The sequence below is a fragment of the Corvus cornix genome, chromosome 8, assembly GCF_000738735.6.
Source record: "Corvus cornix cornix isolate S_Up_H32 chromosome 8, ASM73873v5, whole genome shotgun sequence".
In the NCBI taxonomy this organism is placed as follows: Eukaryota; Metazoa; Chordata; class Aves; order Passeriformes; family Corvidae; genus Corvus; species Corvus cornix.
The window spans coordinates 6,310,238-6,334,301 of record NC_046338.1 but is presented as its reverse complement, the minus strand read 5'-3'; the positions used below and the strand labels follow the sequence as shown (position 1 = coordinate 6,334,301).

Sequence of the window (24,064 nt, the reverse complement as noted above, 5' to 3'; positions counted from 1 at the left end):
CAGCTGTATATTATGATACAAGAAGACAAGAAAGATTCCTAAATCATTTGAGAACTGATTTGTTAGTTTTAACTCCTACTGGAATTACTGATCTGCTGCTTTGCTGCTCAGATGGGAAGGAACTTGTAAAATACTCACTGGATGCTTTTAGCAAGAGATGTACCATTTGGTTGAACATCTCTGGGAAATTTACCTTACAAAAATATCTTTGCTCAGCAACTTAATTTGGTTCCTGTGACATCTCAGTAATCACATACTATGAAACAAAACCATGAAGCACTATTTCTTGTCTTTTATGGTTTTGCAATATGGAAAATAAATACAACTCATTGTCAATGTTAAGTATGACCATGTGCATGAGAGACACGACAAATGTAACCAGAGTCATCTATGGGGAACATGCAGTTTTCTGCACTTTCACAGAATTTTCTACAGAAGGCCTAAAATTTTTTTAAATACTTAACAGTCCTTCAAAAGAGGGGAAAAAAATAAAAAGAAGACTTCTGAAAAGTTGTATGCCTATTTTCAAAGGTAATTCTAATTTGATTGTTAATAAGTTTCGCATCACCACAACCATATTTTCTATTGGCAAATGTTCAGTAGCAACTAAAATATCCTGCTGTGCTTTTTCAGATTCTGATTTTTTATTTGTTTTCAGCAAATACTGGAGGCAAATGACATATTTAATTGCTCTGAAAACATTAATTACAGCATATGTGAATGGCTCTGGATTCCATACAGACTCACACAAGGTTCTGTTATAGCTAATTTTGACTCTGTCTGAAAATCTGTAGATGCTAACTGATAACATGACTCATGTTTTCATTCTGTAATTGATGTAAACATAGAAGGAAACAGGCCAGTCTGATCAAACCCTCAGTATCTCCAGTTATGCATGATATCCACACTTCAGTACAACTCAAAATACAGCTTGTTAATAAAAAGCATCCGCTCGTAGGAAAAGTTTTCCACTTGTGAGAGCAGGAAGTATTTTGGAAAGGAAAAAATACTCTTCAAACAAATTTAAATTAAGTGCCTAAAAATGAAAAGCTTTAATTTTTGAAGTAACTAACAATTTTGACACCTCTACTTTTGGGATTTCTAAGCAACACAAGCTGAACGTTGTTAACAAGCAAATTCTCAGCACATATTCATCGACAAACAGAGTGAAAAAAGAGGCTGAAAATTAAGGTGGCTAAAAAAAAATACCCTGAAAAAAACTGAGGAAAAACTGGGTTTGAAAGTGTTAGCAAATATAGTGCATGGTTAATTGTTCACTTTTTCTTCAGAAAAATAACATAATGAGGAACATTACTTCTGCTTACACAGGAATGCACTGGTCAACTGCTCCAGTCTTTGGAGCTGCTACATCAAAATCTCACATGGTCTGACAGCTGTAGGATGTGGACAGTGCCCACTAGAAAGTCAAAGGGAGGAGGAATTGATGGCACAACTGATGGGTCACTGATGCCAGCATTGGTACCCACCCTCCTGTGTGGGATGGGCGTGATGTGAACACACAGTCAAAGATGTCTGTCCCTCCCATTATCACTTCTTTCAGCAAAGGGGGATGCAGATTACCCCAGATTACCCGTACCAAAATATATCTCACCCAAAAATTGTATTTCAGCCATTAAGGCAATGAAAAATTTTACAAGATAAATGTATTTAAAGGAAACTTCTCAGTGACAGTAAGCTGAAGCTTACTTTTATTTCCTTTTAGGTCCACTTAAGTATATTGAAAAGACTGACTTCGATTACCACGCACATCTCTCAAATTTTGGCTTCATTGTTTGCAGCTATTTAATTTTCCCACAAATGGTATAGTTGGCTACAATCTTCCAAATAAAATAGCTGCATTAAAAGGGAAAAAAAATCCAGGTCAAACTATGTCCCATTAAAGTCAAGACATATTTCCTTGCTTTTTTTTTTCCTTCTTTTTCTTTGTTGCCACCAGTGTTAAGAGAATTCAATTAATCTGAGAATTAATTAGTGGGAAAACAAAACTAAATTCTAGAAAGAGGACTAAAGTAGGCCACTCTTACTAGAACCATTCTTCCCCTACTGCAAACCCCAGCTTTCAAAAGCATTTGCTGACAGCTGATATACTGCCATTACAACTTTTTTACCTCAGCTGAATGATTCTGCACTCGTTATGCTGCACAGGAGGCAAGGGAACCTATATTTTTGGGCACCAATCCTCCATTTGCCTACACCCAAAAAAGGAGTCCAAGAACAGACAAAAGAAAATAGACCAGAGCACAGTGATTGCTCTGACCAGTTCTAGCAAGAGACCCAGACATAAAAAACAATTGATTCTATCTGCTGTTAAGTGATTGCATTAATGCTTTGATTTTTTTATACCATACTTTACTTTTTAATAGCATTTTTCTTTGAAATTTTAGTAATATTTTAAAATTTGATACCAAAAGTAAATCCTTAATCAATGATATGTAAATGCTCCTTTTCATTCCACTTTTTATGAAATACATTCAGTATTTCCCACTAGGCGATATCTTTCTCAGTCACACAGAAATTTCCCCCAAAATCTCTGATTTTTATATAAACAGGTATGACACAAGGTAATTAACATTTCCATTTTAAACTTACAGATTTATATAAGCTCATGTCAACAGAAGTCCAAATTTACTGTAATTACAGATTATTTACATTAAAACAAAATAAGAAATCAGTATGTAAATGTAATGTTTGTTGTAGCTAATGCAGCAGGAGGTGGCAGATTAGGTTCAAACAGCAATCAGTTAGCAAATCTGGCTAACATGTAAATGAGCAGAAGCCCTTTTGTTTACATTCTATTGCATTTTAAACTTCAGGATTTTTAAACTGTCTCATGAACAGATGTGAAAATAAAACATTAATCTTACCATTCTTATGGAAGCTTTCAAAGTAACTAAAGCAAGACACTGCTCCTGTCCAGCTAAACAGACAGGACTAATAATTGGAGTTGCAGGTTACATCGTTCTTAATTAACACTCCGCTACAGTTGATAACGTACAACAAGACACCACATCACCACCACCACTGCTCTGCAATGATCTAAAGCAGAGGCATTCAGCAATATATGGACCTACTGCTTGAAAAATGGGGACTGTGGGGTTTTTTCTTATCTACACAGATGATTACACTTGTTAAGCAAGTAACAATCACTTAGCAAAATAGCATTATTTCTAATAATCTCCATGGTATGCACCTGGGGTTTTAATGCCTTTCAACTTTCCAATGATTCATATAATAAATTATCTTTAAGTTTCAGCTATTTAGCAAAAACATTACAAATATAAAATACATTATATCCATTAAAATGACAACAGCAACAAAAAAAAGATAAAAAGCATCTCCCAGAACATACAGGATAGAAAGGAGAGATGATCCAGGTGACCCAGCTCCATGGCCAGACTCCCGTGCCCACACTTTTGATGCTTCCCTCTTGCATTCTCCTAAACCTATTTCCTGAACTGGGTATTGTCAGCCTTCAAGAAGCATCCAAGGCAACAAAGGGAAGGAATTGCGCACTGAGGAAGTGATTAATGTAATCTGACAAAGCTGGTGCAAGGGATCTCCCCACATGGACATTTAATGATGGACATTCTTTGGCGTCTTTCCTTTTAAGATTGCTTTCCAAGGGAAATCATGTTTTTCTCCACCCACCTGGTAACTTTAGCTCCCATCTGGTAACTTTTGAACATAGTCACTGGTTTTAAGGAGGGCTCATAGTGCTAGAAAGGTCTCAAAGATCAGGTACAAATCAACAGACAGGAGGAGGAAGGAGACCCAAATTACCACCCACCTCAGTAAAAGGCTGCATTTAAAGTGCAGCATTTTAAACTCATCCAGGTGACCTCTGGCCAGTGATCTCAGAAGTACCCACAGGACATGATTTCTCCTTTGCTTTGATACTACCTGACTGCCAGCTGGAGAACAGACACAGGGCAGGCTGATTCTCTACACAAAGGAAAAAGTATTACGCAGGCGCTACAAAATACTCAAGAAGAACTGGAAGCAGCATCAGAGGTAGGTGAGATGATGAGAAGCAGGGAAGGAAAAGGCTAATTTACTGCAGCTGCTGGGATGAGGCAGGAATTCACTAGAAATCAGATTTCATTAGGTCTCACAGAACACATGGTTATTGTTCTGGATATCATGCACGGATAAGTATGGCTTTGACAGCTGAAATTGTGGAAGCAGGGTGGAACTGTACAGGTGGTATTTGACATTTAAATTTCATCTTTACACCTCAATTTACTAGTATGTGGTAGTAATTCACTGGGTTTCTATTACCTATAAAAGCTTTAGGTAGGCCACTGATGAACAAAGATACCCTAGGAGAGTTTTGTTTGTTTAAACTGCAGGATCACTTTGCCATTACATTTAGATGCTGATTTTAAGTCAGTTCTGGGTTAAGCCCATTCAGTCTGTCACAATAAACTTCAAGGTCTTCATTCCAATATGTTGGAAAAGGATGTTTCAGATGCTGTTCTGCCTCACAGGCACAGATTGGAGCTTATAGAGCTGAGGCCAGACTGTTCCTTTTAAGAAGGGCATATAGATAAAATATCACATACTGGAATCTCAGGCTTTTCAAATATCACTTTCTGGAGATATTCAAATCACAACTATTTATCTCTAGTTCAAAACAGAAGGCATTTGAAAAAAACAACAGATGAACTCACAGAGCAAGAGGCAAAGTTCCTTAACATCCATTAATAATAGAAGTGAGCATGATGCTTTCAAAAATTGTGGGTAACAAACTAATCTGAATAATAACTGACCTAACAGTAGGCAGTAAACAGTGTAACTGGGTTTGGTACATTGCTTCAATTAGATGTGTTTTGATCTGCATTGATGCTTTAATTGGAGGCAAGCCTCCCCTTTCATCTAGAATTTATGACTTCAGGGAGATGATCTAGCCTTCAAATTATCCGTGTTTAAATAGCCCCTAATTAGTCATCGTTTGCTGTCCCAAAGCTACCAACTTTTATCTTAAAAATATCCAGAACTAATCTCCACTATGAAACAAATATAAACTATAAAAGGTAACACTACTTTGATTTTTCTATCAAGTGAAGTTCTTTAAAACTATTAATCCAATAAAAAAGGCTAAGAACTGGTTTTAAACAGTTTGTTGTTATATACTTTACTGCAGTTGCAATAAACAACTCTCTTCAGACTCCAGTTTTCTCTCTAGAATTATAACCTTCAAACTACAACATACAGCAATACCTGGCTAGAAAATTTTGAAATTGGAAATGGAAACAATTAGCAGCTGTAGTGTCTTTTCACTATTCTCCAAATAGGTGCTAAACTACAATAGCTTATTGTTTTCACACACAAATACAGCTCCTGTTTGCACATACAGTTCATGTACACCACCCTCTGTTCCAGTGCCACTATTCCCTCTCTTAATGCTCCTTTTCTTTACCATTATTATTTTTATAATTCGTATCAGCATTCTTATTTCCTCCACAGACTACATGTTAATGTGCACAAGTACCTTTTAATAATATACAAAGTAGTTTCAGTCATTAGGAAGGCAGTTATTGATTTCTATTGACTCTCAAAGAATTCCTCTCACTAGTAATACAGCTGCACTCGTAGCATATTCTATCACCCAGAAGGGCAGGAAGCCAACTCCCTCTTCAGACAACCTGAAATCCATGCATTTTGTCCAATTCCAAACGCATCCCTCCCTCCCTGTGCTGGGTGGTCCAGAGCAGCTCCTTTCCCAGGCTCAATTCCTGCGCACCCTCTAGCGGCTACCGAGTAAAATTCCCATTTTCCTGGGGAAGAGCACATACAGGGCTGCCTTCGGGAAAGGGAATGGCAAGGAAGAAAACAAACCGAAGTAATTGCTAATTACTTCATAAGAGCATTTTCCATAAAACATCATTTCCTTGTCAAACATTTGCAATATCCCCTGACAACAGAAAGAGACCTGGGAGTGCTGGTCGACAGAGGCTGAACACGAGCCAGCTGTGCCCAGGTGGCCAGGAAGGCCAGTGGCACCTGCATTGTATCAGGAATAGTGTGGCAGCAGGACCAGGGCAGTGATTGTCCCCCTGTACTCAGCACTGGTGAAGCCACACCTCGAGTGCTGTGTCCAGGGTTGGGCCCCTCAGCTCTGGAAGGACACTGAGGGGCTGGAGCGTGTCCAGAGAAGGGCAACGGGGCTGGGGAAGCGTCTGGAGGGAAAATCCTGGGAGCAGTGGTTGAGGGAGCTGGAGGTGTTTAGCCTGGAGAAACCCTTTAGCTCAGGGGGGACCTTCTCACTCTCAAAACTCCCTGAAAGGAGGTTGGAGCCAGCTGGGGGTCAGTCTCCACTGCCATGTCCCAAGTGGAAGGATGAGAGGAAATGGCCTTAAATTCCACCACAGCAAGTTCAGATTAGGTGTTAGAAAAACACTTTTCCCTGAAAGAGTGGTTAAGCATTGGATTAAGTTGCCCAGGGATGTGGTGGAGTCCGGAAGTGTTCAAGAGACATCTGGATGTGGCACTTGGAGATATATTTCAGGGGTGATTATGGTGGGTTGAACTAGATAATCTTGAAGGTCTCTTCAAGTTTTGATGATTCTGTGACACATGAACACTCACTGCTTACTTCTTGAGTGTTCAAATCAGTAATAAAAGATATCCTGCTCAACTAAAGGAAATTAATTGTTCAGGCTATCTACATATATTTTTAAAGTACAAGATAAAATAATGTAACAAACATTTCAGAAAGAAAATTCTGACCTGCTGGGAATGATTTACACAATACATTAAATGAACCAACATAATGCAGCAACTTATGCAAGGCCAGCTCTTATTTCCACAGAGAATAACCTTCTGTTAAATTAAAGTCATCACAGCTGGGACATGTAAAATTCCATATGTACCTAAGAGGTTCATGTACCCCACCAAAGTTTTAAAAACTCCAACAAGCTTCTTTTCAACGAGATGCTGAGTTAGTTCATCCCAACAGTCACTAGTGCAGTGAAAACACTTTGTATTTACTGACTGCAGATTCCTGCAAATACACATGTGGCTTCATAAAAATCACAAAAAAACCCAAACCATACAAATAGAATTTATGGACAAAAGACTTACCCAGAATGACTTGAAGAAGGAGGAGGCAGGTCAGGTGTGAGAACATAAAGACTATTATTTTTTGGCAAGTGTAGACTTTTTAAAACAGTCTGAGGGGAGAAAAATCATTATAAATATAAAACATTCACCAATCCTAACACAGTATTTTATTTTTTTAAATTATTGGTACGTATTTACAATATCACCAAATATTTTCTTTCAAGATACACTTCCTGTTACTTCAGAACATCATTTTTGTAGGGGGCCACATTATATATAAACCCGACAAACTTATTTGTCCTGATTATATTTTGCAGTGGTTTAGATTAAGAGTTCTTTGTGTGCCATCCAAGACATCTGACACTGTTTGAAACTCACAATTCTTGCATTGTAATCCCCACCCACAGATGCTCAGTTTGAAACTGAGTTCAGTTAACTGAAAACACAGTTGAAAACTTACACTATCATCTACATCTCCAGTCTTCCACCCTTTTAACAGCATTTTAGATGCAGGAATCTGAAGTTCATTTTCTAGAATATGTTTGATATCTCCTACAGGGAAAAACAAAAGAAATACATAAAATTTATATTTACTGCTTTATTCCAAACAGCAAGGAGCTGTAATTAAAAAACAAGAGCAAGGAAAAATTTACTAGGAGAAGCATTTTTAGTTTATTTACCCTTGTAACGTACCCTTCAAACAGTAAAGGACAAATGAAGCTTAAAAAAATAAATCACAAAGCATGAATGATTGAAGAATCACATGAGGATTTGAAGATTTGGACACATATTTTGGTGATTCTATAATCCATATATACTAGACACACACATTTGCAGCTGTGTGCTATCTGGAGCACCAGACTTTGCCAGCAACAGAGGGTGCATATTTTTGAAACCAAATTTCATTATCATTAGTCCTGACCTGAGGAACTGGAATGTTCATACAATTGACTGCTCTGCATTTTTCAATGTTTTGTACATTTTGATGCTCTTCTGCCCCTGTAATTATTACAGTCATAAAATAATTCAGGCTGGAAGGCACCTCTGGAGCTCATGTGGCCAAACCCAACTCAAAGGTCTAATTAAACCAGTTTAGTCAAGGATTTGTCCAGCTGACTCTTGAACACATCAGGATGAAAGTTTGACAACTTTTCTGGCCAACCTATTTCAGTACTTCACCACCCTCACAACAACGACAAAAAAAAAGTCCTTTTATCTAATGTGAATTTTGGATGCTGTGTCTATTGCCTCCCAATCTCATGCACCTCCAGGACAAGTCTGGTTCTATCTTCTCTGTGTCCTCCAGCAGGCAGCTGTAGACAGAGGTCAGGTCTGTACCTTTCCCCTTTCCTCCCCAAGCTGAACAAATTCTCTTCTCTGTGCCTCTCCTCCTGTTAGCCCAGAGCTCCAGATACTTGACCAGACTTACAGCAGAATGTCAACATCTTTCTTGTAGTGGGGACCTCAAAACCCAACACATTGCTCCAGATGCAGTCTGGCAAGTGCTGAATAGAGGGAAATAATTCTTTCCTGGGATCCACTGGCTATGCTCTCACCAACAAAGTCTGGGACATGGCAGGCCTTCTTCACCGCAAGAGTTCACTGCCGAGGCACCCCAGATCCCTTTCATTAAATTGTTTTCTAGCCCATCAGCCTTCAGCCAGGTATCAGGTGGGGATAACATGGAGTTATCCTGTGGCAGATGCAGGACTTCAACTTTATTTTCTTAGAAGTTCAGGAGGCTCCCGTCATTCCATTTCTCCAGGCTGTCCAGGACCTGCTAAACAGCAGCCTTGCCCTCCAGAATATCAGCCACTTTCTCTGATCAGATTAAGATTTATTTTGATCAGTTTTTTATCCAGTTTTTATCTTAACATTTTGACTAGAAAAATACAATAGCAGAGTACGTCAAAGGCCTTACTAAAGCCACAGTGACATTCTCTCCCCTTGTTCACGTGGCCAGTCACCAAATTGTAAAAGGCAAATAATGCTGACTGATTAGGCACAATTTGCCTTTACTAAATCCATGCTGGCTGCTCCAAATCACCTTCCTTTCTCTCCTGTGCTCAAAGAGTGCTTCCAAAAGGAGTTTCTCCATAATCTTCCCACAGACCAAGTTCAACAATCACCACTGAGCACAGCTTCCCATTTTCCTTAGCCTTTCTTTTCACACTGATGTACTTACAAAAATCCTTCTATTCCCTCAGTGGTTTCACCTTCTCCTGAGCTTTGGTCTTCCTAACTCCAAACCTGCACATCTCTGTGCTCCTGCTGGGTAGCTCATCACTACTTTCCACCTCCAGGTACTTTCTTTCTCAATTTAGCTCAGTCAGCAATGCTTTTTTCCTCTGTGCTGGCCTTCTGCCATGCTTGCTCCTCTTGCATGGTGGAAGGAACTGTTCCTGTGCTTTGAAGAGGCTGTCCTTGAAGATCAACCAGCACTCTTGGGCCCCTGGGCCCTCCTGGGCAGCCTCTCATGGGATCCTGCCAAGCATATCCCCAAAAAAGCAAAAAATATAATTTCCCCTAGCCCACAGCTGAAGTTCTAAAATTTGCCTTGCTCACTTCTCAGGACTTTAAACACAAGGCTGCCCTTGTTCTTTATATCCCAAGACACAGACAGAAGTTCTACATTAACTGCCTTCTGCCCTACAGATTTCAGGTAAAAGTCATTAAGAAGTTAATAAGAAAAGAAAAATCAGAGCAGTACAGCTGCAAAATTCTGATCTGATCAGATTTTTGTATCTAATTTCCATGGATGTAACTTAGTGCAAAGGAAACATGGAACACCATCAATAATTCAAACTAATCACCGCTAGGTGGCGGCAGCCAACACCAAATCCATTGCTGAAAAGACAAGTAAGGATCAAAAGTTTCAATTTCCAAATTTCATCCCAAACAAAAGGCTGCAGCATGAAAAATTGCTTTCATCAACTATTTCTTCATGGAGCTCCTTATTTGGATCTGTATAAGCTCGTCACTAAAAATAAAAATACTTTTCTTCCTTAGCAGAAGTAAATTAACTCCCAGTTTGGGGAATGTAAAAAGTAACATGCTCTGCAACACTAGCAATAGCACACTTCTAACATACTGCTACAAAATGCAATCAATTTTAGGATAAAGACAATAAAACTACAAAATTCATCTTAATTTGAATGAAAGAGTCAAATAAAAATTGAACTAAGAAGAATTCAATTATGTTCTTCACACCAGGAAGAATTCCTCTAATCTTGCCACTAATCCTGTGCAGAAAGAGATGCCATACAGATTCAAAGAGGAAATGCCAAGATCATCCACTCATTAATAGGTTGCATCTACACTAATCCTACCCCAAATTACATTTTCATGCCTCAACTTAATCATTAATCTCCATTTTGTTTCTGAAGCAAGTTCATAAGAAAACTAGATTTCAAAAGAAATATTTGATAGATCACTAACCTTTACAATGGATTAGTGAAATTTTGCTTTTTTAAAGCTGCAAAGAGATTTGAAAACAGTTAGTAGCTGTGGAGGCTGCATTTTCGGGGGGGATCTTTTTTTTTTTTTTTTTTTTTTGAGGGGTTTTGCTCTGCTTTGCTTCAGGACTTGGATTTTTGGGGTTGAACCTTTTTAGTTTGGGGGGGTTTTTTTTGTTAGTTTCATGATAGCAGTTTTAATTTCATTTTTACAAATCCTTACCAACTGTGGAGCTGTCTTCAAGTACTACATCCACGTTTCTGTCTCTGTACTCAACCCTGAAGTCAAGCATTCGAGGTTGTCTTTCCACTATTTGTCTAGATGGCACTACATGGCGAAATGCTGAGGAGGAAGAGGGAGCTGAAGAAGCTGCAGTAGAGTGACTGGTGGGGCCATACGCTGGTCCATGCAAAGTCTCTACACCGTACTCACTGAAAGATAGGCAGAAAAGATGGTTTAAACAGAACAGCTTGGTACATCGAACCAGAAGTTAGGAAAGCAAAATGACAGTATTATTCACTCACTACAGTCCAGCACACACCTCTTGAATTACTGCTGTCATATCTGAAAATACTGCTTATTAAAAATGAAAAAAACCCTTCTTTATCAGCAATTTTAACATTTCAGGGCTCAGGATTGCTATAGGAGATCAGCACTGATGACAAACAAGCATTTAAAATCCACTATGTAATTAATACCAGAATTATCTTGAGGAGAAGGATTATTTCCTGTTCCAGGAGTGTTGTGACCATATAAAAATTGGCACCATGGCAACGACCAGCTTTCTACATCACTGGGCTAGTATCCAGTGGAAATGAGAATAAGAAATACAGCACAAAATTCTGCATGCAGATTGGTATTTTCCCACACCAAATTAGTGAAAAACAAGTCAGATATGAAAACAGATATATATTTAAGGTAAATAAATTAAGATAATGAAGCACCTGTTAAAAAAAAAAAAAAAAAAACACCTAGAAGTACAACAGTAATGCAATGCTGAATTCTAGCTTGCCTTCAAGTTCAAAATCCTGCAAGGCTCCTGGAGATTCATATAAGGATGTCTCCATACCTGACCCAAGGATACCCCACAGAATTACAGGTCAGAATAAACTGGAAAACCCTCACTATTCAGAAGCATTCATCTTCCTCAGTGAGCCTCTCCACAAGAAGCATGTAACTAGGATTAGAAACAAGCGTAACAAAACATGAAATTTCAGGAACATTATTCCAGGCAAAAAAAACCCCAAAACCCTATGATGTATAGAAACCAAATTTGGAAGGCAAGAAACTTCATCAGGTAAGCCTGGGGCTTTAAGATGCTGGGCAGTTACAGGCTCCCATGGTGGATTTCAGAAATGCTGGGACACAACTTATCTCATTTCCATTCTTTATCAGAACTTATTTGAAAAATGCCTTCTGTTCTTGAAGATACCATGAGATTTCTCAGTGGAAAAGCTTCATAGAGTAAGTCAAATCTGTCATCTAGAGGAGGTCTGAACTCTACAAAGTGCAAATGTGGATGGTATGCATGTCACAGAAGTGCAGCAGTACTCAGCTATTGCAAATCCCATCATTGTGCCTTTCACATTTGAAACAGAAAAACATGTTATGCTTGTAAAACAAGGGGCTCCTTCACTTCTCACATCAGCATGCTCAGAAGGATGAATGCCCAGCTACAAAGACCCACACTCCCAGACCTATGGCTCAAAAGTCAAAGGCCCACATCAGAGCTCTAAAGAGTACAGGAAACAGTCTTATTTCCAGGATTTAAAAAAATATAAATACCAAGTGATATGTTACTGTCTTCAATCTGGTGGCCAGCTATGAATTAAATACTACAACAATTCTGTTAATAGACCCAAGAACCAATGAATATCCCAACTCTCAGGTTTGTACTACAAAACAAGCAACTGTAGTTTGCTAAATGTAAATGTACACTAAAAATGTAGTTTCTTTCTCTTCAATAAATTAACTTAGTTCAAGTCCAGTTGTATTAATTCTATTTGGTTCCACCACAAGAGGCATCCTACAGACCTGACTAGCAACCTCTAATAGAACATTAAAAGCCTCACATCAGGAAAATAAGCCTCGTGAAAACCATTGGAAACCAGGTTTCTAAATCTTCTGAGCCTCCCTTTAAACCACTTCCATTGGAAGAAAACAAAACAAGACAAAAACAAAACAACAACAAAAAACCACATTTGAAACACATTTGATTATCCAGTAATTTCTAAAAATTAATAAATTACTGTGGAAGAAAGATGTAAGTGGACACTGGACCACCTTGTGATCGAAGACAGGCACTAACTACTCTAACTATTCCCCAGCTTCTTTCACCCAATCAAACATTCTGGTATTTTAGATACAAATGCTTTGAGGTCACAACTTGTAAACATAGGTAGAGAGAGCGCTCCACACAACCAAGACTTGATCTCACATGGACTAAACAGACCTTACAGTAAATATATATTTAGTAACTTCACTGAGCAAATAGTTTTATCCTCAATCAAAACCTGACTCTGTTGAATGATAGCTTTAGTAAGTATTGACAGATGTCAAGCACCCTTTTGCCTGTATTATGTATCTTTTTTCATCATTAAACTTTTTAAAATAGTACATTAAGTATTTTTCTGAACAAAATTTTAAACACTGTTTTACTGTCTCTCTCAGGTAGCTCAATTCCTGTTCTGCTGTTTTGAATTGCCTCATCAGCACTTAGAAGATCAAATTTCAGTGACTTCAAGATACCCAAGCATCAGTATGCAAGCCAAAATTTAATTCAGAAGCTGAAAGAAAAATCAGTAAAACTACTTTTAGAAAGGAACAACCTTACTTTATCTATCACAGTTTCTGCTGCCTGTAATTCAATTAAAAACAAAAACAAACAAAAAAACCAAGTACAAATGGTTTTGGCCAGAAATAGGGAAGCATGGAATATCAATACCTTTAAAAATGCATAAAGAAAAAGAAATACTTAGCCAGAAGCATACCAACATCCAGTCTTTGTAAAGAGACAACCCAGCACAGAATGACCCAACCACGAGTGAATTCAAAATAAAAGTTAACTATTTTGAATAGATGTTTGAGCTAGTCCTCTATCAGTATGGGAAAAACTGAATGTTAAATCAGCTTTGACAGGAATAGAATTTGTGGCTCCAGAAACAGCTTTAAAAGGAGAATTATGTCATCTTCTTAGGATTCAGGAAGGAAAAAAAAGTAACTGTTACCCAGCATCATTTTCTGTATGTACTACTCCAGTTCTCTGTGCTTACCTTTGTAGAATGCCATTTTCTTGTGGTATAACACCATTTATAGCTGCCTGAAAAGGGAAAACAAATTTTGAGTCAAGCATACAGAACAAAAATACATCAGAATTTTTATAAAATGTTTTAAAGAGTTGTCAGCTTGCTTCAAAACATGCCCTAAAATGCTCTCTATTTTGTGAATATTCTTGGTAAATGATACTATCATTATGGTATCTGCATAAAATAAAAACCATATCTAAGTGTAAACAAACATGATCTGAAGCTCAGACTCCTGTATGCGTGTGATAGATTTCCCAGGTGGAATTCCTGGGAATAAACTGCATGGCCCATGCGCAGTCAGTGTAACACTTTGGTACTCACACACAGGGGACACTCCCAAACACACTGAGCCAACTGTGCACAGCCCAGGCAGCCTCACAGCACGTCCACAGAAAATCTAATGTTTCCCAGAAGCACCAGACATGGCCAAGCCCAAGCTCATAAAGCTGCCTAGCTGCACACACCCTGTGTGTTGCCAGCCCCGTGTGCTCACCAGCTGCTGAGCTGGTGCAAACAGCTACTCCAGAGCAGCTCCATCACATCTACACCTCATACACACAGACACCAACCAGCTTCCTCAGACTGCCAGGGAATCACACAAGGGACCATCCCACAAATTCAAACTATCTTCAGGTAGAAAAGGAAGTATTTTTTAATTAGGGTTTACGCAGTTAAATACCATTCCATACTGTCCAGATCATCAGAATAAAAACTTCTATAAGTAGAAGTACAAACCTGGCCATCTGCATTCAGGTTTGGTCTTACTTGAAACAACAGTTATTAACTATAAAAGTATCCTAAGGAATTCCATCTCATATTAAAATACATTATTTTTAAACTTGTCCAAACATATCCCATTCTCAAGTTCAAAATCCCACTTCTGACAAAATTATCTGCTCAGCCTGTTGCAGCATTGCTGTTTTATGTTGCAGAAAATTGTAATGCATTTCCAGCACATCTGATGCTACAGAAGTTTCAATAAACTTTGAAGTTTTAAGTAAGGATGAGGGAAAAACTTGGACAGCAAGTAAGACCCTCTTCAACAGTATTTTGAAGACAACTTATTTCAGACTGCTTTGTACCACCAAGAAAGGTGTTTAAAATCATCTCCTTGCTAGGATTGTTCATATTTGAGGAGCAGTAAAAGTGACACCATGTGAGCAGGTGAAGATGACTTACATACCAGCTCCTCAGCTGATTAAACTTTGTCCTGACTATTGTCACAAGGCACATGAGCAAAGATGTCAAAACCCTGCCTAACTTCAGACTTTTAATCCTAGCACAGCAGCAGGCAGATAACAAATGTGGAACAGCACGGGAGGGAATTTGACAAGGGAATGAGAAACAATTTTTAAAAAATCTGGAGAGGAGAAAAAACAGACCCCAAAAGATTAACTCTATTTCTCTCAGGTGATTTTTAACCACTGTTGTTGAGTTCACATATGAGGTACATATTTGTTAGGCTTAGCAGCAAGGTTAAAGAGAGCTTTGTAGCATCCCTCTGCTCTTCATTTTCCCCTGTAGCAGCAGCAACTCATCCGTTTTCTACCCTCACAACTTCTAATATCCATCCTCATATGTCAGATATACCTGACCTGTTGGCCAGAACACCTGGTGAATGAGTGCCTGGTGCCCAGTGAAGAAGGGAACACTGATGTTTAGAAGTTCATAGATTCCCTGGTACTCCAGGAGGACAAAGCCACACCCTGTGACTGAACAACTGACAGTCATCATCTATCAACAGCATTTGTAGAAACTGACATTAAAAAATGTAGCTTAAGTGAGTGCTTGATAAACACAAAAATAGATATAATCAAGATTTAAATGCTATGTTTTTTCTCTGAATATATAAACATGATTTTTTTACAATTTACATTAATAGTTAAGGCTACATGAAGTCAAAAGGTTTTATTGCTGAGCTCAGCTAAATTACTATGATACTGCAATAAGATTTATCCCACATTTAGAAATAAATATTGCATAAATACTAATTAAAAAAGCAGAGAAGGAAAAGGTCAGAGGAACCCATAAGCTACAGCAACAACCCATGAGGCTGTATCAAATTACAGCAAAAACAAAGTTCCCTACCAGATCAGTTTTTAAATCAGTTTATCCACTGTGCATGGCAATAATCAGTGGTTTCTTTTTAACGTGTCTCATTTATCATCATTGTGGTTTTTGCAGTCATACACCACTCCTGATCGTGTTCATCTAATAAACCTCCAGGAAAGAGTAGGAGGTTTTGGTTTATTTGTGTTTTTCTGGATTGCCTTCTCCCTCCCATACTCTCCAGCAACATACATTTAATTCCTGTCAATCAACAGATAAAGTTGGCTGAGAGACAAAATTATCCTTTATTTTGCATTTGTAAGATACAGAGACAAATACAGGTTTTGTACCACAGAACCTACACTAATAATGATCTGCTGGTGCAACAGAATTCTCTTTACTTGGGGAAAAGAAGCTGCTTCAGCAATATGGCATTTTTACACTTCTGTCAAAGCTCTGTCTCAGAGGATTAAATCAGCTCAAACTTCTTCTGAGCCTAGTTAGAGGGGTTAAATATGATAGAGGATCCAAGCTATTTTCTTTAAAACTGAATAACTCACTTGTTCATATCCCCAGTTTTGTAAACTTGATGACATTTAAGGGGCACAGGAGTAAGAAAAAACAGCAGAAGCATTATGTACTTTTTTGATGGAAAGACCTTTATTAACCACGCTGTAAAACTAAAGAGTCCAGACACTGTTTGTTAAGCAAGATGGAAGACTAAAATAACGTAGACAGCAAATGGTAGCAGTGCACATGTACATACTGCATAAATATTAAATATCCATGTTCTAACAAGACAGCTATAAGTAGACCCTGTAAAGAAAAAAAGAAAAAGGAACAACCATCTGCTTTAGAATTTCATTGGGAGAAGGTTGTGACTATAAAAAAAAAAAAATTAAACCAAGAACACGTTACTAAGGCAAGATCTGTTCCAGGCTGTTCTTCCCCAGTGTCAGCCCCCTTTGAGAGAGGATCACATCTCTATGATTATGCAAACATTCAAATATACTACATTTTTTAATGTCTCCAAACAGGGATCTTTGATCACCAAAACCACCCTGTGTGACTAATTTATAGTCATTAAAAATGTGTATTACCCTCGAAACAATTTTAATAACCAGTGCATTAAATCTATTTATGGGTTATTAAATATAAAGAAACCATGTCTGGATCAGAAAGCTCCTTCAGCTCCCAATAACCTGCTGCTGAGAGTGATGCCAGGGAAGTAGCACTCTCTGCTTATGCTGCTCTCACACTGCATATCCACAAGTGTCCCTGCTGGATCCAGAGTACCACAGCTTCCACAGGCATTTGCCTTTCCTAATGCTATCACTATTTAAAGAGCAAAGTTCACCTTAAATGGAAAATTACAGGGCTTTCAGAAGATTTTTCCCAAAGCCAAGAATCCTAGGTGTATCTCAGTGCTATCCATATACAAATTCTGCTATAACACTGTCCAATCCTGAAACAGGGTAATTTCTGTTTTGATGACAACCTTCAAACAACTACCAGGCCCACAATTTATTTCATTAAATTATAAACTGAATGTAGCTGTTCTTGATTTATACATTTTGTTTAGCGATATCAATCATATATCCAGGAATTGGAACAGCTTGTTTAAGAATTCATTGAGTACTGCATAACCTGACCTAATTGGACCTGCTTTGGGCCAGAGAGACATCCAGAAACAACTTCCAATCTCAAGCACATGTGACTCCATCATCCAACAGTACTGGTTATCTTGATAAACATATTGTGAATCCTGGGAGTTGTTTAAATTAAAAGGATGACAAGAATGTGATGTAATACTGGACTGACAAGTGCCCATTACAAAGGTTTAAAGTAACAATATTTTTCATGTGTTTTTTTCAGCAGCACGCTTCCAAATTACAGTATTGAAATATATTAAATCCAGCTCTTTTGTTTCCCCAAAACACAGGGAATAATAAAACAATAGGCTTAATGAAAGGTTATCAAATTCATTAACAATTTGGGCAACATAAAAAGTCCGTGGCATTCTGAAATTATTTAGGCACCTAAAGAACACTGCAAAGCAGACTGAAATTTAGAACTTTTCCTCAAGGGAATATTAACTTAACTAGATTAGTCAGTTCTGACTAATTGTGACTGTCTTTTATGACTACAAAACAGTGTCAGAAAGAAAACCAAGAACCACCATTTCTTAATTATCTATTGAAACAACAATGTCAATGACTTCCTTCAAAATACACGATTCTAGTGCTAATCATTTAAAAGCAATTAAGTACATCTCAGAGTGATTCTCATCCCAGGGTCCTATAAATAATGCGGGGTTTTAGATAGCACAAACATTAAACTCACAAGTTGTAAATACTCAGTTTTCACAAAGTTTGAGGATGGACTGGATTTACCAACCATATTATTTAAAAGCAGAAGTCTACATATACTGATTAAATATTCAAACGAGGAAAGGTGTTCCTTCCTCTTCACAAACTACAGATGGAAGGTAGTTTTCAAATTTCCACAATTTAAAATGTGTAGATGAATTAAGAGTTAAAGGCAGGCTCAGGCAAAAGTGCAATAAAGGCTTTTGAAATGGGTGAGAAGGGAGCTCTTCCTCAGTGGCTACCTCTTCTTCCTCCCCTCCCCTTTCCAACCTCCACAGCACACAATGGTTTTGGCTGACAGATACAGACTCCTTACAATTTCCCTATTGGAACCTCTAGCCCAGTGAGGAGCAAGAGCTTTTACAAAGCACAATGCAAGATCAACTCTCCAAAACAGGGTACCAGAAAACACACCCATAAGCAAAAGGAGAAAGCAAGCTGAAGCAGCACAGTGCTCGAAGAACAATCCTTTCAGAGGAGAGGGCTGGAAATACCCTGCACACCTGAGAGATGCACGAGTTTCACCAGGAGAAAAAAACCAAACCAGCTTAACAAAACCAGCACAAGCTGCTCCCACAGAATTCCAAAAGCTTTATTTAGGTTTGACTGCAGCAAGTGAGATCATTTGAATCTACTTATCAAAGCCCACGCAGAGCTTTACATTTGTTTAGCTAAAAATTGAGGAGGTTTATATTAAGCAAACACAGTATGTGAATGAGACCTTGAGACAGGGTAATAGGAACTGCCACAGTAGATGATCCAAAACCCAAAGATATCCAACCAAATGGCATCAAGTGCTTCAGAAAGTCACAGGGAATTGTAATGGAGGAAATTGCTCATGGGGTGTTTTCTTCCAACCTCCTGATTTTCTGACACATTCAGATTTACAGTATTAGTATATTTTCCTTGTATTCAGCTTGACATAATAGCCTCATAAACCACGTATTTAGTTATTTCTATGAAACTCAGTAAGAGCTTTTTTTGATGAGAGGATTAATTTATTACGATTTTCAAAAATCTATATTCTCCCCCAAATGCTACAAACTCAGATTTTACTTCAGTTTAACATGCCTGGCAAGATAAAAAAACCAAAGTTCTGCATTTTGTGTCTTTGCTGTTCATTTTGCCTCTCCTTCCTATTATATATTTAATATCTTCTCAATATAAAAACAATTTCTCTCAAATCACAAATGCAGAAAGTTTACCCCATGCTGTTTTCTATACTAGCAGAAGTAAAGACAGGAAGAGGTGCTAGCTGCTTGTAGGACAGTATTTAAATTATAACCAAAAATTGGTTATTTTGTTGTTTCACACTCAGAACAAAGAAAAACTTGTTTTAATCTTTCACTGACTCTTTCAGCATTTAATATTAGATTTATTTTTCTGACTATTTAAGTGAATACAATATCAAAACCTCCATACAAAACCTCACTACAGAGGGCAAGATGACACACAAGACAAACACACTGTGGTTTTGAGTTCTGTATAATAAAAAAACTATGGCTGTTATATTTTGGAAACATTAGCCAGTATTCATCTGTGCTTGAGGATCACTCAAGATTTGTTGAATTTTAAAAAGTGTAACGAAATACACTGAAAAGCCCTCATTAAGTAATCCATAATAAATTAAAAATAATATTTCTTGTCTTTTCTATTTTATTATGTATTTTCACAGCACAAAATGGGTCATTAATATTACTTTGTTTACAATTGTCATTCCATTGCAAATAATTCTACTGCTAATTTGGGCTAAATGTGATATTCTCCCTGACATACAATATTTCTACTCCAATTTTCCGCTTTCACGTGATAAACTTCTTAAATCCATTTTTGTTTGATGTTCAAACAAAGTAAATGGATGATAGAACTCCAAATGCTTTCTACGATGGAGAGAATGGTTTCTTTTAAAAGAAAGGAAACAAAACTCAAAACTGAACCAATATTACCCAGAAAGAGGAAAAGAAATAATTAAATGATAATGGAAAGCATTAGAGAGACAAAGCATCCATGAAAGGATTGAAAAAGCAAAAGTGAATTTCAAACTGCTTCCAAACCATAAATCTAAGTGACAAAGGAACATATTTTCATATGCAACAGTAAAGCAAAACAGGAGAAGTACAAAGATTTATTAGTTCCTTTTGAGCACAGAAGTATTTCTTAAAGTGAAACTAACTCACAGGGCTCTACTACACGCATATATTTCAGTGATAACAGTGAATGTATTGAAATTATGTTGCTCTAATAACTTTCTTTTTTGCAAATACTAGTTTAGGCTAATTTTCAACAGAACTGGTAACAATGGATACTGGCAGGTGCAGGCAGATCAAAACATTTGTTCTGACCTGCTCATACTGTGATTATGGGAAACTGGATAAAAAGTAAGACCACGCATAGACTTCTCTTGCGATCAGTTTACAATAATAAAAAAGTAGAAAATTCCAGAATAAACAGCAGAATTTTTAGTAACTGGTGCTGACAAAAACATACTGTAAGTATTAGTCAAATACTGCAGTCAATCTGGATTAGTACAACAAAGGTTCACTGAAACCAGCTGTATTAATTACCATCATTTCTTTCTGCCCCAAGACATCCAGACTGGACTCTCAGATTGCCAAGCAGAGGAACGTGGCTTCTGAACAGCTTTATGCAACTACCAAATCTCACCTGTTACAAGCAAGTCTGAGATGTGTATTCTAAACAAGAAATTCCATGAAACCTCCTGCAGAAATACCAACTACTTTAACTTAAGAGGCTTTTTACAAACGAGATCACCTTGCTATACACACAGCTACTTTGAAACCATTACTTTCAGAGGTTACAAAAATTGACTGCTATGAGTCTAGGCTATAAAAAATATTATTCCATTTAGACTTTTAAATTAATTCAGTAATATTTAAATAACCAAATTACTAATTGTGCCCCAGTAGTAAGAGAAGCAATCCCTACCTGTGTTATTCTTGGCAGGCTTTTCAAGGCAAAGGAATGAGTCAGCTTTTTCCTGTAGCTTGTTATACTTGCTGGCATCTCCCCAGCTTTGCAAGTCTCAAAAGTATTTCCAAGTGCTAGACGTGAAGTTACACCCACAAAGTTTATACAGAATGACAACATTTGTCCCCATCGTGGTTAAAATTTAACCAAAAACTGTAATTGAACCACAATGAAATGTCTTCTATGCATTCTGCTTTATTTCAGCTTGCTTTCTTTACAACAAATATACTTCATGAAAAGCTGCTAAACAATAGAATTGCTAATAAAGCAAAAAATTAACATTTCACCAAAAAATGCCACATGAATACATTCATACAGATGATTCACTTCATCAGCAAGAGAGCACGCGTTGAAATAGTTTACAATTAGCACTCTAGATGTGGTTTCCCATTTCTCCCTACGTCTTTGGTGGCTTCAGCAAATTTTTTCCTGTCACTCCTACAACATGCCTAAATGCACTAGGAAGCCTTTCAACAGCTAGATGTACTTCTAAAATTCTGAGGAAAAAAAACCCACTACATTTTGCACAGTTCCTTAATTTTATATTGTCACTACCTAATTCCCCAAAGTTCAATCTCAATAAAAAAAAAATCCACAACTGAATGTGTTTTCCTGGCATAACGAAAGTAAAGAACATGTACAGATTTATAAGAAGCTTAAGGATAAGCACCTACCTGAGCTGACTCTAGCTCAGCAGGAATAGAGGAAAACAATCTACTCTCAAAAACCTCTCAAAACTCGTTCACATAGAAAGGGAAAGTAGACCATAAGGTACCTGCTACTTTGACACACATACAAGTATCTTGGTCTTAGTCACTAATGTCACAACTTTGACTTTAATGCTGCTTCACCTTCTAACAGAAAGGAATGCTTATGCTTAATATCAAAACATATTTCGTTACTCCTTAAAACATTAAGCTAGAAAGCAGGAGACAAAGAAATCAAAGGCTATGCCTTGATATGAATACTGAAAAATACCTATGTTCTGAACTCCCATATTTTTACCCCTCTCCTAATTATTTTATGTAAATTTGGGTGGCAACACTAAAATGAGAGGTTTAAGGATAGCTACCTCATGACAATATATTTTTGTTCAGTTTTTTTAAAAAAAAAAGTGGAGTTTTTTTAATCACTCATTGTAACAACATACTAGCTCTAAGAAAGTACTACCAGGGAAGAAATTTCAGGGCACAAGAACTGAGGACACAAAGTCACAGAAGTACTGCCAAAAGCCTAAGGCCCCTTCACTGAAAAGCCACAATAACATGAAATATCAAGAGTGTTCCAATGACCCCAACTGTAGTCAGCCAACTGCCTAATCACTAATCCATAATAAAAAAAAAAAATTATGCAAGATTTAGCTGAAAAGTTTGGAAAGTAGAAAATCCCAAGCCAAAGTATGTAACATGCAAGTTTTCTCACAGTATTTCTCCAACAGCCTGTGCTGTACTGCTGGAGGGGCAGCAACCCAGGGCTTCCAGGACAGGCTAAGGAGAGTTTATTTAAATAAAACTAGAACCTGTTCAGATATTCAACAGTATTATAAGTAAATCCACTTTTAAGACACTCTGCTTTGAAAGCCTGATGGCTCTAGATGACTCCTAGCTTTTATGGTAAAATTTATCACAACCGAGGTTCACTTGCAAAATAGCCACAGCACTGGCACAGATGCTGGTTCTTAAATAATTTACTTAGTTTTTCTCCTACTCACACAGTCCCAACATGACTCAATGACAGACTAAACACTTGTCAAACACATGTTTATAAGATGGGTGCAATTTTTAGTTCAACCAGTCATGGGGTAATAAACTACAGATATCTCATACCAGCTACTTCACTGTTAGTATATTCTAGAAATTTGTTCTGAAATTTGAATGTCTCAGGACAAATTAATGCTAAGCAATCTTCATAGAAACTACCAGTGCAGAGGAAGCACCTCTGAAAAAAGTATTTGTAAAAACTAAGGCAGGTGGGTGATGCATCCATAGAGCTCCAGCAGTACTATCAGGCACTACTGGGATCTCAGGTGCTGCTTTCTGTTTATTCTCAGAACACAAAATTCTCTGTTACAAGAAACAAAAGTCTTTCACCACAAACAGAAATCTAAATTTATTAGTCCCATTGCTTGTTTGATCACTATACAAGAAAAACTTAAGGAGGTTATTTCTTAAGTAAGTAAAATTACGTAACAAAAAACCTAAATTACTGAAGTAACTAAATTCCATCTGTTAATTGAAAAGGAGAGACAGAATTTACATTTTACTTTACTATATTGCCAGCAAAGTTTTACCTAAAAATCTTCTCCACTCTCCTTCTGTTCAGAAAGAGAACTAAAATTTCATATATATCATCACAGCAACAAAATACAGCCTTAAAACACATAATCACAACCCCTTTGTTATCCTCACATGAATAAAGCAGGTTTTTGGGGGTTTGGTTTGGGTTTTTTTTAAATGAATGAATGTGCATACAGCTATGTGGAAAGCCATACCATAATTACAACTGCCTATAGACCTACACATTTCATACAATCTTCCACAAAAAAAAATACATTAAAAGGAAACATGTTTTACCAGAGATTAAGGCATTTGGAAGTAAGTAAAACCAATTAATTAAATACTGTTTTTAAGAATTAACAAGTCGTCTGTGCTACCACACAGCTGCATAAAATACACAGCATGCATCTGAGCTTACTCAAAGACACAGAAATGCCACTTTGAAAGCTGCAAAAAGCTGGAAATACAGAGAATGAGAAATACAACAATTTTTGCAAGCAGGGATCCCTAATTTAACAAAAATACATACAAGACTTCC

The 24,064-nt window shown here is 37.4% G+C and overlaps 1 protein-coding gene across 1 annotated transcript in view; it reads right to left on the bottom strand.

Moving 5' to 3' along the window:
• Window positions 1-24,064, bottom strand: part of FAF1 (Fas associated factor 1) — a 152,571-nt gene that overhangs the window by 104,824 nt on the left and 23,683 nt on the right. The window contains exons 3-6 of the mRNA XM_010408851.3: window positions 13,812-13,858; window positions 10,762-10,970; window positions 7,544-7,635; window positions 7,105-7,193 (exon numbers count right to left, since the gene is read on the bottom strand). Of these exons, the coding sequence (XP_010407153.2) occupies window positions 7,105-7,193; window positions 7,544-7,635; window positions 10,762-10,970; window positions 13,812-13,858 (437 nt within the window). The remainder of the gene's footprint in view (window positions 1-7,104; window positions 7,194-7,543; window positions 7,636-10,761; window positions 10,971-13,811; window positions 13,859-24,064) is intronic.